Genomic DNA, 16,970 nt, shown 5'->3' on the forward strand with positions numbered 1-16,970 from the left:
GCACCAATTATCGACGAGGAATGTTTATGATACACACTTTTAAGACGTAGAGAGGGTTTCATGACGCTGGTGACGGAGAGATAAGTCGTGGGTGACGCACAATGAATAAGCCATTCTTAACAAAGTTGGCAGCCAGAGGACTACGAAGCAGAAATCTATACACAAAAGACAAGAATTTATCGTACACGCGTCCAATCCCACTTCAGGAGGCAGCCAATATCAAAGATCGCTTCTCTGTTTCGTGGCATCAGTCAATGGGACATACTGTCCGAGAGATTGAACACATCAATGTCAAGGACTTGCTCTGCCTGTAGACGACGAGAAAGCTTACAAGGACACCAAAGAGTTCCTTGTCGGTTACGTGCCCATTCTCGTCCTTGTCGATTTGTCGAACGGCTTGACTATGAGTTCCGACAGGAATGAACATTCTACCTGGACGGGCGAGCTGGTCGACAAGAGGCTGCGGGAGAGTAGGCGCAGCGGCGCCAACATGAATCGCGTCGTACGGACCTCCCTCGAGAAATCCTGGTTCCCAAAAACAGATTTTCATAAATCACGAAAGTTCGCTCCATCATTGAGCAATGAGCAAGGCGTCCTAAGTTCTCACCGAGTCGTCCGTCGCCCGCGACTAAGACGATCTGTCCATCGTCTAACGCTCCCTGAAGCCCGTCTGCGCGCAAGTTTTTTTTGCTCCAGTCCACAAGCTCAGGTATGTGGTCGATGCCGATAACTTTGCCTTTTTTGGACTCGGAGTTGACGAGATGATGAAAGACGGCACTGAGGTAGCCCGAGCCCGAGCCCACATCGAGGACATGAGCGCCTGGGCGGAGGTAAGGGAGAAGGATTTCAGCGGCATGGCCGTGCTGTAGAGCATCGAAAATACTTCAGTTCAGTGAATTTGAATCGACCGATGGAGTACTGACCATGTGGGGCGCAGATATGGTCGCGCCGTGTCCAATGGGCCTATACGGCGTCATCCCGTGGTCCGATGCAAGGCAGTGCTGTGCTTTCGCGACTCACTGAGGCGAATCAAAGTATGCATCAGACTTGTCAATCACGTAGTTTGCGCGATCGACCTTCTTCATTGCCTGCATTCATGACGTGAGTGAGCGGAGCATTGACACAATCGACCATCGAGATTCAAGAAGGCTTACGGCTGCTACGATGTCTGACTTGAGGATTGCTCCAGACATATTTGTGATCAGTTCGGTGTTTGTCCTTCCACTAGAACGCCAGGCCATTGCGGAGCACAGGAGCTTGAGCGCTTGAGCGCTTGAGCTTGAGCAAGCCAAGGTCGACGTATGGGATGACGTCGATCAAACCCCAACCTCGATACGGACAAGCCCTAACGTTATGGCAACCGTGAGTGATCTGCTATGAAAACGTAAGCAGAAGATCACGTTTTGCATGCAGGACCCCTGGAACGGTTCTCAGATATTCAATTATATATATCATCGTCTAGTATCCGATACTCGAGGGCGGACTTGACGAGAGACGATCCAGGGGCAGCAAGCATCAAATTATAGATTAGACGTTTGTTTATTATTGCTCAATTTCAAACCAACAAGCTAATACATCGGTCGAGGATGAGCTCAAAGATATGATCAACACCCGGTAGACATGTAGACTCGTACATGAGCTCGGCGATGTCGCGCGCAGACGCGAGCACAGTGATGCACTGGTCGACCGTGTGTTCCGGGCACGCAGAGAGGTAGAGCACGCTGTGGGCGGCGGTGCGGAAGCGGTGCCTGACACGGATGAGGGCGGAGAGGTCGCGCGGGGCGATGTGCATGTAGACGAGGCTAAGCAGGATGGGGAACATTTTGCGCATGTTGTGGAGGGGAAGAAGCACGCAGGGGCCGTTCCGGCTGGTTGTGGTCATGCTGGGGAGGAACAAAAGGGAGGATTGGGGATGCGGGGGAGTGCAGCGGGGCCAGTGCGTATGGGGGGTGTGCGTGTGAGTGGCGGAAAGCGCGTGTGTCGGTGGTGGGGCAGCTGCGTGTGCGCGCGCAAGGACGGTGGAGGAGAGACCACTTTGATGGGGAGCAGGTCGAGGACAAGGCCAAGACCAGGCTCCATGCGCGAGAGGCGGTTGCTGCGGTCTGTCTCCAGTGTCGCCATAGGCATCGGCACACGCAGGTGCGGCGGCAGCGTCTTCTCGGTCTTGCAAGGCCCTGAGGGCAATGCATTCGGCAAGCTCAGCGTTGGCGAGCATCTGCCGAGGGCGGTAGGGGAAGGCGAGGGGGTGCTAGGTAGCTTCATTGGCAGCCCAGGTCTGCGATGTGCTCGACACCCTTGCTGTGGGTCCGGAGGAGAGAGAGGCAATATTGGTGTGGGCGCTGGCATGAGTGTTGAGACAAGGTGGTAGAAGAGCTCACTTCCAACAACTTAGGACTATGTAGCATCATGATACCGCAGAGGCATGAGTACAGCACAATGCACTCAGCAAGATATGCCAGCTTGGGTGAGCACATAGACACATCCACTTACGCCAGCTCGGGTGAGCGCATAGACACATCTACTGTTATGAATGCAGGGTGGGCAGGTCGGGGCGATGCAAATGTAGTGAGTGCATCTAGCACGAATTCGTAACAAGCATGGGGCGGCAGTGGGCATCTGCAAGCAAGTGAGTGCATGTCGCAAGATGGCGGACATTCAAAGATGAGAGCTTTGCCCCGTATACTGCACGCGTGCCTATATGCGTGCACATGAAGAAGCCATGGGTATGAACTAGATTCCAATCTAGTGGGTATCATGATGGTAGGTAGATAGAGGGTGAAAAGAGTCATTGTATCGGTAGTGACAGGATCAGCAACAAGTATACTTCAAGGATTAAGCTATTAGGGGGAAATATTGTCCGAATAAGATGAAAGAAAAGAGCAAAGAAGATAAAAAAGAGCAAAGAAGATCAGTCAAAACTAAGCATATGGTGCACATCGAGCGCATGCAGGCCATAACGTTCAGGCTGCATCGGTGCACTCTAGATGAGAACTCCGAGGAGATTTTGTAGACATCGCCCGCGTCCCATCACCACTCTTAGCCTAGGAGTTTATTGTAATTAATTGAAGATCTATACTGAAGTATAATCACGTACCAAATCAGATGTGCTGCTAACAGAGAGAAAAAGTGGTGTGTCCCGAATGCGCTTCTTCTCCGCATCGTCACCGTCTGCATATGACTTGGGCAGCTTGAAGAATTCACAGAATAAGTTGCACTCATGGTCAATTTCGAAATCATCGTGCGTGCTAGTGAGATTCCCACTGCCAAATAGTGGGCCGAGATCACTATAAGCTCAATAAGGAGGTGTCAGAGGGTTTGTTTGAAAGCACAATAACACGTACGGGTGAGTAATAATCTGCGGGTCCGAAAGGCAACTATTGCCTCCTATTCAAATAAAGGTAAAAAAACCGAGATCATTTTCAATGTAGTATTAGAAATGTACATACCTTGGAAGTCGCTAACAAAAACGAGCTTGCTCGTCTTCCAGTACTGGACATGCTGACAAAATGCCAGGAATTCTCCACATTGCTGGTCACCAAAATGCCGATAAGGAATAGGGATGGCAGAGTCGTTGTTGATATATTTCCGCCACTTGCCCTCGATGGCCGGGTCGACAAGCTCCTCTAGAAGGAATGCCTCCTGTTGTTCTGTTTTGTCGGATGGTGGCATGCTAGTTGCAAGGGCTACCTTGACATAACGGAGCTGTGGGATTTCGAAGGGTGGATGACTGAGTTCAGGCTTCTGAATGTTGTCAGCAATGAAGTCGTATACTAGTGATAGAAGGGCCGATGCCCATTGGGTGCCAAGCACATCCTGAGAAAGAATCTCGACTTGACGACAAACATCCAAGGTTTGAACCTCATCGGACTTGACCTTACGGCGGTAAGCCTGTTTGACGGCAATCCGGCCATCCTGTGCTTCAAAATCATATGGAAGTGGGTCGATCTTTGCCCTACGCATGCCCTTGAAGGAACCATACTCAACATTGTCCTCTCGTTTGAGGAACAATGTGGCCATGGTGGGCTTGACTTCCTGCATCCACGTCGCAAACCCTGTTGACTTTGCTGACTGCCGTTGATTAACGAGCACATCAAAGGATTTGATGGGCAGTGGGTATACAATAACCCTCAAAGCAGTGATTTTGACTGCGAGGTCGCCATAGGTCGAACAAGGTCTTAGTATCAATATTACAGAATCAATAGTAAAAAAGATGCTGGTGATTGACTCACGGAATGATTGCACGATGTTCTTCTGAGGTTTTTTATGTGCTTGCAGTGCTTCTTGAACGCGGTCTGCATCTGGTATAGAGGATAGCGAGAACCTAGTGGATGGTTTTCCATGTTTGATGTGCCGTGTTTCATTGCTTAGGAGAGGCTCGTCATCTTCAACTGGCTGTAAGACCCTAGAGTGAGCACATTGCCAGGGAGAAATTGCTATTGTGCTTGCACATTACTCACCAATGCACACTTTTTGCCTCGGCGCTTGCTGCTTTCGTTCATTCTTGATTGTTGTGACGAGTCAGTGATCGTGAATTGTGCACGAACGCCTGTTGCACCCTTAAACTAATTTGCAAGTAAGTTATTAACTTAGTCATATGTAGGTAGGGATGTAAAGACGCACAACTAATCCATTGTCTTCCAATGCAATGCTGTCATTTCTGTTAACCATTGCTGACCCATTGACTTCGGAAGTGATCATTTCCAGGCGATGTGTCTCAGCGTCATTGTAAGATTCAGTTGGAACCTGTAGATGTAAGATCACTTCCCCTTTCTTGAATCTCCCTGTCTTTGTGTTGTAGAATGAAGCTGAAATCACATCGGCCTTGATCTCAGCATCCAGTTCCACCCAGTGGGCGTCTCGAAGGCGCATGTCATCAATAGAAATGTGAAAGCCCTTGAACCATTTGAGGAAACCAGGATACAAAGCATTGAAGACGATCATCTTTAAGTCAGAAGTTCCGATCCGTGCAGGAACATTAGCGATGGAGTCGATGATGTTCTACAAGTATGAAACCCGCTCCCAGGATTGATCAGCTTCAGTTATTGTGTACAGGCAATAAGGTTGCTTACGCCCAAAATCTTTGCCTTGACTCGGCCTTCGACCAACGTGGCCATCCGTGCCTTCACTGTAATAACCTCGTCCTTTGCTCCTGTCCGAGCATACTCACGAAGCTTTTGTCGTAAAGCATCATACGACTTGTGCGATTCTTGATAACCGAGGCCATCCTGGCAACTGATCCGGAGGGGAGGAAGATTATGCCTAGTTGGACCGGGCACACTTATATGAGGGAGTTGTGGATTTGGAGGTGGAGGCATGCGATCGCGAGATGATAGCTGCAATAGGGCAGCTCCTACGGCACGAACCGGCATAGACCTCTCTATTGATATCATTAATAAAGTGAGTGGATTAAGATATGGAAAATAGAGACTGACCGCCTCGTTGAGCAGCCGCAATTTGTTTGCCTATATGAGCACGGTACTCATGATGTTGAGGTGATGATGATGGGCCAGCCTGTGAGCGGGCTTGTTCCATGAAACAATCAGGAACTATTTCGTCAGATTGTCCAAACTAACCAAATAGGAAGGTTATCAGCACTCACCTGACGACACCACACGACTACCAAGTTTATTGCGGTAGTATGTAAAGCAATCTTGGCAGACCTTCTTGCTAGGTCCGCCATTTGCATCCTCCACAGAAAAAGAATGCTGAGCCGAAATCCTATTCTTGCAGTTGTGCTTCTCGCATGGCTGTGATGAGGGCTCTGGAGTGAACTGTGCAGCCACGTAAGACATTCCTAGTGAGTATAATTAGAAAGAGAAAGAAAGGAGCAGCAAGAGTAATCGAATAGCAAGGAGAGACTAAGGCAAAGCACTGGATCACTGTGACGGAGATGGCGGGCACATACACTGGCCTCAGAGATATACCCACAAAATTCCCGGCTTCATCCAAAAACGTCCAGAGAGTGTAGAGCAGTGTAAATTGGAACACCGCCGCTAAGGGGCAATCTTGTCGATCAAGATACTAGTGCCCTTAGCTGCTCCTTCAACCAAAGCGGGTCCCAGACTGAGCTGTTCGTACTACCAAAGAAGGGATGATGTGGGCTTGTAATAAAGCTCACCGCAGTCAAATTATGAGAGAGGCAACCACTTGAACAGACATCACAAGCAAGATAAATGAAACAAACATATAAAAATTGTGGGCGAGACGTTCGGGTGACGGGCCGAGCCTTCCGCATATGCAATCGACCATAGTACAGATAATGATGAAGAGGAATAGGGAAATATGAGTGGCAGCGAAGAGGAAATCACTATTCAAAAAATGTTGCTATTCTCTTCAGCATGCTCTCCATCAGATTCAGTATCTGTAAAAATAGCATATACCTCTTCATCAGAATCCCTATCGATAGGATCCCTACCTACTCCAACAACTCGATCATCTACGAGGTCTTGCAACCCAGAGATTACGGGAACAGATTCTTGTTCTTGCATCTGACCCTCACTGTAAGACACGTGGTCATCAAGCATCTGCTGAAACGACGCATCCAAGGGCATGGCCTCGAGCGCCGCAAGCATCTGTCGATATATGTTCCAAAATGTGCCTGATGAGATGACAGGCTCATTCATTAGGCCGTAACAAGCTCCAACCCGAGCAGCAAACTCTTCGGGAACCAGCTTGAAGACGTTATGATCAGGAGGTGCCCAAGTTCTCTCGATCTCATCAAAAACATCATTCGGGACAGACACCTATAATAATCACAAGGGTGAGCACAGGCCTAGTCGAGTATATTCATTAACAGATGGGAGCCCGTACTTTAAAGTCTTGGCAACCATACGCCGGAGGGTTCTGCCGAATCAACTCGGGAACCCCTTGAGGTAGAATTTTGTTCTTGTCGGCACGGCGCGCTGTCATGTTGCGTTGATACACCCAAGCATCTAGCTCTCGTTGTAGCCAGGGAATTGCAAGCCAGCGGAACAAGAGCCTAAAAATACAATCAGAAACTCCATACAAAGCATACATAATGAAATAGATTAACTCATGGAGCGGATTGCCTATGTCGTACCAACCATTTTCGACCCCGTTGTCCAGCATGTTCTCAAATCCTGGGGTCCAGGTCCTACGCAATAGTGACCAATGAATTTCCGGTTTGATATTTTGATGTTTGCGCATCCAACGATGTTGCAACGTGCCGGCAAGTGATGCATCGAGACGGTGACGAACGTTGGTGTGTGCATTCGCAACACCAAAATTCTCAGAGCCAGGGTCACTCTGGGTGACGAGAGGAATGCCTGATCCAATATCAATGCAACGTACCTCAATGAGAAAACCAGAATGGACTTACCGTTCTGCTTGCGTGCCACTTCAATATAATAGGATGTTATAAGCCGAGGGTTGCTGTTTGTCCACCATATTTTGTTCCAAAGAATGAATCCTGGAAAAGGATCAACTCCGACATGGAGGAAAAGCCCAAACCGCTTCCACTTATCATGTTGATCGATTGCCCAAACATCATTGACACCGGCGGCCCAGAAGCAGCGTCGCTTGAAGCGGCGTTGACGGCGCGCGTTCACAGCTTCAGGCTCTGTCTGCTTCAGATATGCAGCAACAATATCTCTGCATAAAGAATCCCATTTTTGTTATCAATCACATTGTGTAGGTAGCATAGAGAGAGATTGGACACACACCTTGGTACGCGAATATTTCGCTCAAATAACAATGTTTTCTTGACAGAATCTGCTCCTCCCCCAGGAAAACGAGTCTTGATCTCAGCGACATGCTCCGCAATGCTTGCGACGGTGTGCTGTTGCTGTCGAGTACTTCTAAGACCCCATTTCTTGCGCAAACGGCGAACTGAGATGACACTTTTCAACATATATCAGCTGCAAGCATCCAAAACATGCACATAGATCCCATACCCGAGACCATAGACTTCTTTGTCGAAGTGGTTCAAGCAGTGTGAGGCAATCTTGATATCGCTCAGGCCGATGTGATAGTAGAACTCGAGAACTGGCTTCAAATCAACTTCAGGTGCTAGAAAGTATGGTGAGTTTGGTTCTGAAGAGAAAGATATGTAATACACACGTATCGGCTTATGTTGATTGGGCATCTATCGTACAAGCGAGCAGCAGCTATAATTATTCGAACCTGACCCAACGCAGTGATTGGGAATCTGGGACAACAAGAGACGCCCAGAGTTCAACCTGATCCAACATAGTATGTAATCACGGCCTTATGGTGTCCTTCGTAATTCCTTTGTCTTGATCCTTATCTCTATCAGCTACTTATTGTCTTCAATGACCTGGATTCCCCTGGATTCCCCTTGTGCTCATAGGTGAGAGTGCGTGCTTTTGGTTCATATATTGACACTAACATGTCTTAACCCTCGGTCTCAGGACAAACACAGACATGGTGGTCCTGGGCAACTTGCCTGAAGTCACTGCCGCTGATGGATCTTGGACTGCGATCGTGAGTACGTTCAGCTCTTTTGCATGCGCTCCTACTACAAGATCGCACCAATCTCATCCTCTACGCTGTCCCCACCCTCTTAGGCATCGTCACATTCCTTGTTGGCTGGGCTGGCATCCACCTCAATAATCTCTCCCTTATGACCGTCCACACCTTCATCTGCGTTATCTCTCTCAATGCCATACTCGGGCTGCCGATGAAGCTACCCAGCACACCCTTGCCTTCTCCCACCGCCCTCGACATACGCCCCCATAGCGAGCTGAGTCGCCGTTTCTCATTCCTAGAGAGCATGATGACCAGTGCGAGCTTGACCGTCGACCAGCGCCGATGCTCGCCAACGCTGAGCTTGCCGAATGCATTGCCCTCAGGGCCTTGCAAGACCGAGAAGACGCTGCCGCCGCACCTGCGTGTGCCGATGCCTATGGCGACACTGGAGACAGACCGCAGCAACCGCCTCTCGCGCATGGAGCCTGGTCTTGGCCTTGTCCTCGACCTGCTCCCCATCAAAGTGGTCTCTCCTCCACCGTCCTTGCGCGCGCACACGCAGCTGCCCCACCACCGACACACGCGCTTTCCGCCACTCACACGCACACCCCCCGTACGCACTGGCCCCGCTGCACTCCCCCGCATCCCCAATCCTCCCTTTTGTTCCTCCCCAGCATGACCACAACCAGCCGGAACGGCCCCTGCGCGCTTCTTCCCCTCCACAACATGCGCAAAATGTTCCCCATCCTGCTTAGCCTCGTCTACATGCACATCGCCCCGCGCGACCTCTCCGCCCTCATCCGTGTCAGGCACCGCTTCCGCACCGCCGCCCACAGCGTGCTCTACCTCTCTGCGTGCCCGGAACACACGGTCGACCAGTGCATCACTGTGCTCGCGTCTGCGCGCGACATTGCCGAGCTCATGTACGAGTCTACATGTCTACCGGGTGTTGATCATATCTTTGAGCTCATCCTCGACCGATGTATTAGCTTGTTGGTTTGAAATTGAGCAATAATAAACAAACGTCTAATCTATAATTTGATGCTTGCTGCCCCTGGATCGTCTCTCGTCAAGTCCGCCCTCGAGTATCGGATACTAGACGATGATATATATAATTGAATATCTGAGAACCGTTCCAGGGGTCCTGCATGCAAAACGTGATCTTCTGCTTACGTTTTCATAGCAGATCACTCACGGTTGCCATATAACGTCGATATTGCTCACATAATCATCCAGCAAGCAGCCTCTGACAGGACGTCTCCGAATCCTCACCGTATCACCTCTCATCTACTAGGCGAGTTCAGCCTTAAGCATAGCTTCAGAGGAAAGCAAGAGAAATTTTCTCAAGGGCTGGACAGCATAATTGTGGTGAGATAAATGAAAGCGTATGGCACGCACGTGTGTGCCTGATATCGACGCACCCTGTGCAGCAATTACTTGGCTTGGACCAGACCGAAGCGTAGCTGCTGCGTCAATACGCCCCTCAACAATCGATGCAATAACCCCACTTCCTTCTCTCTCTCTCACCACCATTCACTGCTTGACAAGTACATGGTCTCTTCTACCACCGGCACCCCCGTCTGGCCCTTGTTAAAGACCGTCTTCTCCGTGAGTAAATTATAGCATACCGTCCCGTTGAAAATGCTCATGGTGCATGTAGTCTATCCTTGAGGTTTTCCTAACATGCCTGGCAGGCTTCATACTGGCACGTAAGGGTATCTTGGACAAGAAGACACAAAAGGCAAGTACACTCCCAAGTTCGCGCGCAGAGCGATACCGGCATCCTGACAGTCAGATGACGCACAGCAAATCAACCATCTAAACATATCCCTGTTCACACCATGCCTTCTCTTCTCGAAGGTTGCGTTCTTCCTGTCACCCGGTCAGTCGATCGACCTTGTTGGTCTATATGTATTGTGCTGATACAGTGTCGACAGCTAAATTGAGAGAGCTATGGATTATCCCTCTATTCTTCTGCGCTGTGACTGCTGTGTCCATGGCGGTGGCGTGGCTTCTTGGATGGATGTTCAGACTCAAGCGCTCGCAAAGGTATGTCGCGTCTGTCTGTCAATGATTGTTATACTCATTCATTCGTACCAAGGAATTTCGCAATGGCGGCTTCTATGTTCATGAATTCCAATTCCCTTCCCATCGCTTTACTACAGTCACTTGTTGTCACTGTTCCGGGTCTCACTTGGGGAGACGACGATAACACAGACGCCATGGTAGGACGCGCATTGACATATCTGGTGCTGTGCAGCACGCTCGGGATGATCGTGAGTCCGTACTTGTCGACAATGAGGACGAAATGTTCAGCAGCTATGTCTCCGTGTGTCATTGATAGGTGCGATGGAGCTACGGTGTGCGCCTGCTTTCTCAAGCCGACACTGAGGGTACGGAGCCTCAAGGTCTCCAAGACGAGTCAACTCTTCTGTTAGACAGTGAGCAGACTCTGGTGCCCGAATTAGCTCAAGAACAGCATCCAAACTTGGCCGAACCGGAGGACTACCTGAATCACCAACCCCTCATCCCTTCTATTGCTGTGCACACTCCAGGGAATCAGCGCTCCGTTTTCTATTCTTTCCCAAATACACCCTCAATCTCACCTTCTGAGCTCCCTCCTCTAACGCCTGATGACGGACTCACGACTGACGAATCTGACAGTGAGACGGACGATGATCTTGATTTTCCACATCCTCTTCCGCGTCACACCACGGTGCCGAGCTCGACCCGCACACAAGCATTTTTCCGTCGCACGAAACACCGCGTGTTGACGACCTTCCGGAAGCTGAACAGTTTCATGACCGCACCTCTTTGGGCCGCGCTCCTCTCGTTGGTGGTCGCCCTCATCCCTGCGCTCCAGCACACTCTCGAAGTGCATATGAAGCCCGTCAAGGGTGCCGTCAGCCAGGCGGGTAACTGCTCCATCCCACTTACACTCGTCGTCCTTGGCGCGTACTTTTACCGGCCCTCGTCTGAAACCGGCTCCAGAGAGACGCGATGGCATCGCGTACGCTCTCAAGTGTCGCTCGTCGACAGCGTGCGCGAGATGTTCAGTCTTAAAAACGGTCGTACAAGCACCAGATCGCCACCGCTGAAGAAGGAGAGCAGTGGGGAGGGAAAGACGGTGTTTGTGGCGATCGCGGCGAGGATGGTGATCACGCCGGCATTATTCTTGCCTCTTATGTGTCTGGGTGCATGGTTGGATTTGCCAACTGTGTTCGAGGAGTGAGTATTCTTTTGCTCTTGCCTTGGAGATGCCCGATGATGCTCCGTACTTCTCCTTGGAATTTTGACTAACTTTACCAATCTCTAGCCCTGTGTTCGTGCTGGCCCTTGTGCTGTTGTGCTCATCGCCGCCAGCTCTAACCCTTGCCCAGGTATATGTCTATTGATCGTTAACGAGATCTTCCTTGACATGTTTGTCGCTTGTCACAGATTACGCAGGCGGCATCTGGCGATGCATTTGAGCGTCTGATCAGCCGGACCATATTCTGGTCTTACTGCATTATCACCCCGCCTGCAACGATTATCTACTCCGTGCTCGCGATGATCATCGCAAAGCTGTAATCCGACCGGTCCCTTTCGCCATTTCCCCGAATATCTTATCTCATTTTCAGCGTCTGATCCTTTCGTGTCTCTGCGGCCATCTATATACTTCTAGGATCCTGATATACAATAGACAGACGAGCCTTGACCGCAATCCCACAGACGGATTTCTTATGGTGAATACTGAATTGCTTACTTGCAGATTCTCGTGAACGATTTAGGCTGATCCTGTACTTACTTGTACGATACTTGGGGTGCTTTGTTCAAACTTGTCCCTTAGTCTCTCGACATACTTACTTTGGCATATGACTGACGCGCGAATAATACGCATCGCCTCTCTGCGAGTCCCTGCATGTCACTCAGGAAAACAGAGGCAAACAGATAGCGTGCTGCGCACATAGAGTATACTTTCGAAGAGCGCCTGGTGCTGCATAAAGGGGCGCGCTCCACTGCACTACAGTGTTATCAAGGACGTCTGATGTTGTATGTGCGAAAGCGGCACGGAGATCATCGAGGATGAGCAACTCCACTGTACTTTGCCCGAGACATCAACATCAACATAAGCATGATTCGGATGCCAGGCCTCAGATCGGAGGACTTACAACATGAGCTGGGATGATCCAAAGTCTTCCTCGGCCGCTTCATGGCAGTCTCACATGATCACGACAACTATTACATTTCGGGCCATGTTCTGCATCTCGAGACCTGACCAAAACAGAGATTGAAACGTACAAGCAGAGATCGTGTGCGGGAAATTGTAATTTCAAACGAGCGAATCGAGACAGGAGCAATGAGTCTTGACAACCGCTATCGTACATCGGAGACAGGATCGACACATCATGAAAGCTGGAAAGAATCGTTGAATCGCAGACCAGAAGAAGTCACGAACAGTACAAATGAGGCTGCGAGCAAGCAGAAAGCAAAAGTGATGATCAGCGTGCATATGGTCAGGATATGTAAAGACAAACCCATTTGAGACGACTTTAAACGCATGGCGAAGAGCCACCATGCGTTGTGGGTGCCCGAAGAGCGCCTAAGCGTGGCTACAAGAGCCCATGTGCCTTTTTAGGTCGTTCTTACGAGCTGATGCATAATGACAGCCCTTGTGCGTGCAAGCGAAAAGTTTCATGCGGTTGGGGTCATGGAGATCCATGTGCGTCTTTAGATTCCACCGAGTGGCAAAGCCTGAGATGTACAATCAGTCAACATCATGAAGGTAGAAAATGAAATAAATCAAGACCGACTTCGATCACAGTAGTTGCAAGAAAATATTCGAACTTGTTGCTGCAAATCCGGATATGGTTGTGAGGCCGAGGATGCATCGATCGTATCGTCGAAAAAGAAAGATAGTTCCGTCTGTGCATCGATCGTATCGTAGGGAACGATAGGTGGTTCCGTTCGTGCATCACTCATATTATAGGAAATGATGATATTTCCGTTTGTGCGTCGAAAATGATATCAAGTTTCGCTTGAGAATGAAAGTAACACGTTGCACGGGTCGGGCTGTTGTAGATGTAGATTGACGAAGGGTAGAGTGTTAAGACGTACCCAAAGCCACGTAGGGAGATATATACAGGGCGACCATCTGCGCGCAGCTGCGCGCTAATCAACACTCATTTTCATCTACTACAATCTTCTTCGCAGGTCGCAGGCTCCAGACTTCAAATACCAGTTCGTGATCCCACTGCGGGCGCACACTTCATTTATGTTGAGGAAGACGGGAGTAGTACAAGCTATGGCAGTGTTAGGATGACATGCCAGCTACACAGTCACCGGCGTAAGTAGATATCGCACCGTGCACTGCAGATCGCACGATTCAGGAAACGATAGGGAATAGTTGAGGACTCCGAGGACGGTCCATGAAAAAACGAAAGACCCATCATTGTGAAGGGCACATGACTGACTTGCCTTTAGGGGTCAAAACCGACCATTCTTAGATGTCATGCACCAGGCATGCACCCTGCTCTCTGCGGCTGCGCTTGGAAGCATGCCTGGGAGGAACGTTATGCCATCTCGGGTGAAAACATGGCGCGCAGCCCACCACGTTGTATGCACAGCTTGACAGTTGTACAGTAAGGCTCGACCGACCCTCCCGAACGCCAAACGCGTGAAGGTGAGCGGTCTTGGAATGAGACTAACCACACAGAGGCCGTTGGTGTTGTAGTCAGATACGGATATCCGGAGACGACATCGGGGGTTGAAGCTTTGAAGGAGGATCGCATACGTTGCTGACTTTGGGAGACTAGTTGTTTCCGAATCTTCTGATTCTATCAGACACTAGAATGATTAACATCTATTGAAGCCTTCTTCAGGATGTAGATGTTCTCTCAAGCCCTTGCATGAGCAAACTACTCGACTCTCTGTCTTCTGGCTTTCTCACTCAGACAGATGTTGCGATACGGGACGTGGACCAGGAAGATCAACAGACATATGTGGTACACCAAACGCCTCTAAAAATGTACGCTTTCTTACCCGGGTGGTTTGTGACGGCAGCAGAGAAGGCGAGAACATCTGGAGGCGAGGACGTCATGATCGCTGCACCTTCGAGGTCGCGCCGTGGCAGAGGAGGAAAGAACGTACAGACCCGACAGAACTTGAAGTGGAAGGCGGCGGAATGGTCATAGGAAAACCAAATACCTCCGACACTTGCCTTGATCGGTGAGGCGTTGAGGTTGATTGCTATATGCTTTTGAATTAGTTCATTCAGCCAACGTCATAGCATCCGTCAGGTTAGCGTACGATCTTCTATACCCTGTCCGGTAGCGATATGACTGTCGAGTCTTTAGTGGATGGCGGAATCATTCATAGGTAAACAGGATTGCGGGCTGCGTACGTAGAATATACATTCAAAGAGCGCCCGGTGCTGCATAGGGAGGCGCGCTCCACGTATTACAGTGTTATCAAGGACGTCTGGTGTTGTACGCGCGAAAGCGGTACGAAGATAATTGAGGATGAGCTCCACTGTACTCTGCCCGAGACATGGATGCATGAACATCAGCACAAGCCTGATTCGGATGCTAGGCCTCAGATCGGAGGATCTACAACATGAACTGGAAAGATCGGCCGCAGTCTCGCATGATCACGACAAACCACTACATTTCGGGCCATGTTTTACACTTCGAGACCTGACAGAGATTGAAACGTACAAGACAGAGATCGTGTGCGGGAAATTGTAATTTCAGACGAGCGAATCGAGACAGGAGCAATGAGTCTTGACAACCGCTATCGTACATCGGAGACAGGATCGACACATCATGAAAGCTGGAAAGAATCGGTGAACCGCAGACCAGAAAAATTTACGAATGAAGTCTTACATTAATAAGATAATCAGCACATAGAAAACCGACAGCGGAATGCACAATCAAGTGCAGAGAGGCTGCGAGCAGGCAGAAGAGCAAGAGTGATGATCAGCGTGCATATGGTCAGGATATGTAGAGACAAACCCATTTGAGACGACTTTAAACGCATGGCGAAGAGCCACCATGCGTTGTGGGTGCCCGAAGAGCGCCTAAGCGTGGCTACAAGAGCCCATGTGCCTTTTTAGGTCGTTCTTACGAGCTGATGCGTAATGACAGCCCTCATGCGTGCAAGCGAAAGGTTTCATGCGGTTGGGGTTATGGAGATTCATGTGCGTCTTTAGATTCCACCGAGTGGCAAAGCCTGAGATGTACAATCAGTCAACATCATGAAGGTAGAAAATGAAACAAATTAAAACTGACTTCGATCACAGTGTTTGCAAGGAAATCTTCGAAGCGGCCCGGTGGTCTGCTGCAAGTCCGGATATGGTTGTGTGGCCGAAACTACGTGGGAGGGTGGTATTCCTTCTTGAGATATGGGGTCCATGGCTATGCTATCCTCATTAGGCTGAGAGAAGGACAGCGGGGAGTATGATGTATGTGGAAATGTGGAGGATGGCTGGGCTGTAATATCAGAAATAAAGCCCTGACTATCATTGAAACAGGCAGACATCTGCTCTGGCCCATCGGTCAAATATTCCAGGTCCGGATAGGACTGCTGGGCTAGAAATATATCAGAAGGTGATATACCTCCCTGATAAATTTGGCCCATGGCTATGGTGTCTTCATTGGGGCAAAAGATGTCTGGATGGAGGGTAGACAGAGGGACGGCTCCAAGATAGTCTAGCCCCCTATCAGTAGTGATGTACGTAGGTTCCTGATCCGGAGTGTCAGCTGGGTATCCGGAGGAATCCCCAGAATATGAGGAGGCGGGGCTGAGGGAGAAGGATGGAGATTCTGCTAGCGAGTCGGGGTCTATGAAAGTTGTGTCAAAATAGTGCTGATTGATGATCGAAGTGATCACATCGTCTGGGACATCTTGCAATTTGCGTTTACAATTGATAAAGTTCTCAAAAGAGGGGACGTCACAATCATGACCCATCGGGCGTCGCGTGCAGGTTATAGTATAGAGGATGAACGGGAGTGGTGGAAAAAGCCAAGACGCACCCAAACGTCTACGATGCGCCACAGGGGGGTATATACTGACCTACCATCTGCGCGCATCTTATCTGCGCACATCTCATCTGCGTGCTTACCTACTGTGTTTTTCTCCTATGAAGAACCCGACAGCGGCGAAGTTTCCCGTTCTAGCTGCGCGAGCACATTTAAAGAGGAAGACGGATGTAAAGGCTGGGAGCAGGATGTGGTGAGGGCCAGAATATCACAGCATGAGTGGTTAGCGCATCGCAGACGTATAGGTGAGAGATTGTGAACCCATGAATAGTCTCCAAGATGAACGAAAGATCTATCATGAAGCGCATATGACCGAGATCTGTAGCTTAGGATCGGACTTGCCACTAAGGGTCAAGACTGATCTGTCTTTCGAGGCCTCCTGCGCGCTATGCTGGGTACAGTGCGCCTTCCTTTCAGCGTTCTGCCCTCTGCGGCTGCGCTCAGAAGCGTGTCCGAGGGAACCATTACGCGAAGTAATGACAATTCTCGGGTGAAATGATGTCC

At 49.7% G+C, this 16,970-nt stretch overlaps 8 protein-coding genes across 8 annotated transcripts; 2 read left to right on the forward strand and 6 right to left on the reverse strand.

Moving 5' to 3' along the window:
- Positions 1–219: 219 nt before the first annotated feature.
- On the reverse strand, positions 220–1,241 carry HETIRDRAFT_325589 (uncharacterized protein; the record flags this gene model as incomplete). Its single annotated transcript, XM_009551550.1, has 6 exons — positions 220–264; positions 332–525; positions 608–863; positions 924–963; positions 1,021–1,088; positions 1,155–1,241. The coding sequence occupies 6 exons, from the start codon at positions 1,239–1,241 to the stop codon at positions 220–222; spliced, it is 690 nt and encodes a 229-aa protein (XP_009549845.1).
- A 314-nt stretch (positions 1,242–1,555) lies between these two features.
- On the reverse strand, positions 1,556–2,474 carry HETIRDRAFT_429037 (uncharacterized protein; the record flags this gene model as incomplete). The annotated part of the gene is made up of 2 exons (XM_009551551.1): positions 1,556–2,215; positions 2,379–2,474. The coding sequence occupies 2 exons, from the start codon at positions 2,472–2,474 to the stop codon at positions 1,556–1,558; spliced, it is 756 nt and encodes a 251-aa protein (XP_009549846.1).
- Positions 2,475–3,384: 910 nt separating this feature from the next.
- On the reverse strand, positions 3,385–3,960 carry HETIRDRAFT_326236 (uncharacterized protein; the record flags this gene model as incomplete). The annotated part of the gene is made up of 1 exon (XM_009551552.1): positions 3,385–3,960. One exon carries the CDS (start codon positions 3,958–3,960, stop codon positions 3,385–3,387), a length of 576 nt encoding a protein of 191 aa, XP_009549847.1.
- A 2,351-nt stretch (positions 3,961–6,311) lies between these two features.
- On the reverse strand, positions 6,312–8,104 carry HETIRDRAFT_326132 (uncharacterized protein; the record flags this gene model as incomplete). The annotated part of the gene is made up of 7 exons (XM_009551553.1): positions 6,312–6,743; positions 6,811–6,979; positions 7,034–7,286; positions 7,340–7,611; positions 7,683–7,859; positions 7,914–8,028; positions 8,080–8,104. The coding sequence occupies 7 exons, from the start codon at positions 8,102–8,104 to the stop codon at positions 6,312–6,314; spliced, it is 1,443 nt and encodes a 480-aa protein (XP_009549848.1).
- Positions 8,105–8,291: 187 nt separating this feature from the next.
- HETIRDRAFT_420654 (uncharacterized protein) lies at positions 8,292–9,127 on the forward strand (the record flags this gene model as incomplete). The annotated part of the gene is made up of 3 exons (XM_009551554.1): positions 8,292–8,329; positions 8,391–8,467; positions 8,547–9,127. The coding sequence occupies 3 exons, from the start codon at positions 8,292–8,294 to the stop codon at positions 9,125–9,127; spliced, it is 696 nt and encodes a 231-aa protein (XP_009549849.1).
- Positions 9,128–9,999: 872 nt separating this feature from the next.
- On the forward strand, positions 10,000–12,018 carry HETIRDRAFT_56145 (uncharacterized protein; the record flags this gene model as incomplete). The annotated part of the gene is made up of 8 exons (XM_009551366.1): positions 10,000–10,056; positions 10,109–10,193; positions 10,244–10,330; positions 10,386–10,497; positions 10,550–10,724; positions 10,793–11,676; positions 11,765–11,828; positions 11,887–12,018. 8 exons carry the CDS (start codon positions 10,000–10,002, stop codon positions 12,016–12,018), a joined length of 1,596 nt encoding a protein of 531 aa, XP_009549661.1.
- Positions 12,019–12,654: 636 nt separating this feature from the next.
- Positions 12,655–13,505, reverse strand: HETIRDRAFT_157336 (uncharacterized protein). The gene is made up of 3 exons (XM_009551555.1): positions 13,242–13,505; positions 12,966–13,182; positions 12,655–12,899 (listed from the first exon to the last, which is right to left on the reverse strand). Exons 1-2 carry the CDS (start codon positions 13,408–13,410, stop codon positions 13,031–13,033), a joined length of 321 nt encoding a protein of 106 aa, XP_009549850.1. The 5' UTR covers positions 13,411–13,505; the 3' UTR covers positions 12,655–12,899; positions 12,966–13,030.
- Positions 13,506–15,505: 2,000 nt separating this feature from the next.
- On the reverse strand, positions 15,506–16,395 carry HETIRDRAFT_325249 (uncharacterized protein; the record flags this gene model as incomplete). The annotated part of the gene is made up of 2 exons (XM_009551556.1): positions 15,506–15,657; positions 15,717–16,395. The coding sequence occupies 2 exons, from the start codon at positions 16,393–16,395 to the stop codon at positions 15,506–15,508; spliced, it is 831 nt and encodes a 276-aa protein (XP_009549851.1).
- Between the last annotated feature and the right edge of the window lie 575 nt (positions 16,396–16,970).

This window comes from Heterobasidion irregulare (assembly GCF_000320585.1).
Source record: "Heterobasidion irregulare TC 32-1 unplaced genomic scaffold scaffold_09, whole genome shotgun sequence".
NCBI lineage: Eukaryota > Fungi > Basidiomycota > Agaricomycetes > Russulales > Bondarzewiaceae > Heterobasidion > Heterobasidion irregulare.

Coding starts and splice junctions, on each gene's coding strand:
- HETIRDRAFT_157336 (XM_009551555.1), bottom strand. CDS start 13,410: ATGAGTGATGCACGAACGGAACCACCTATCGTTCCCTACGATACGATC. Junction 13,183..13,241: donor TTGCAACTACTGTGATCGAA/GTCGGTCTTGAT, acceptor TGTACATCTCAG/GCTTTGCCACTCGGTGGAAT.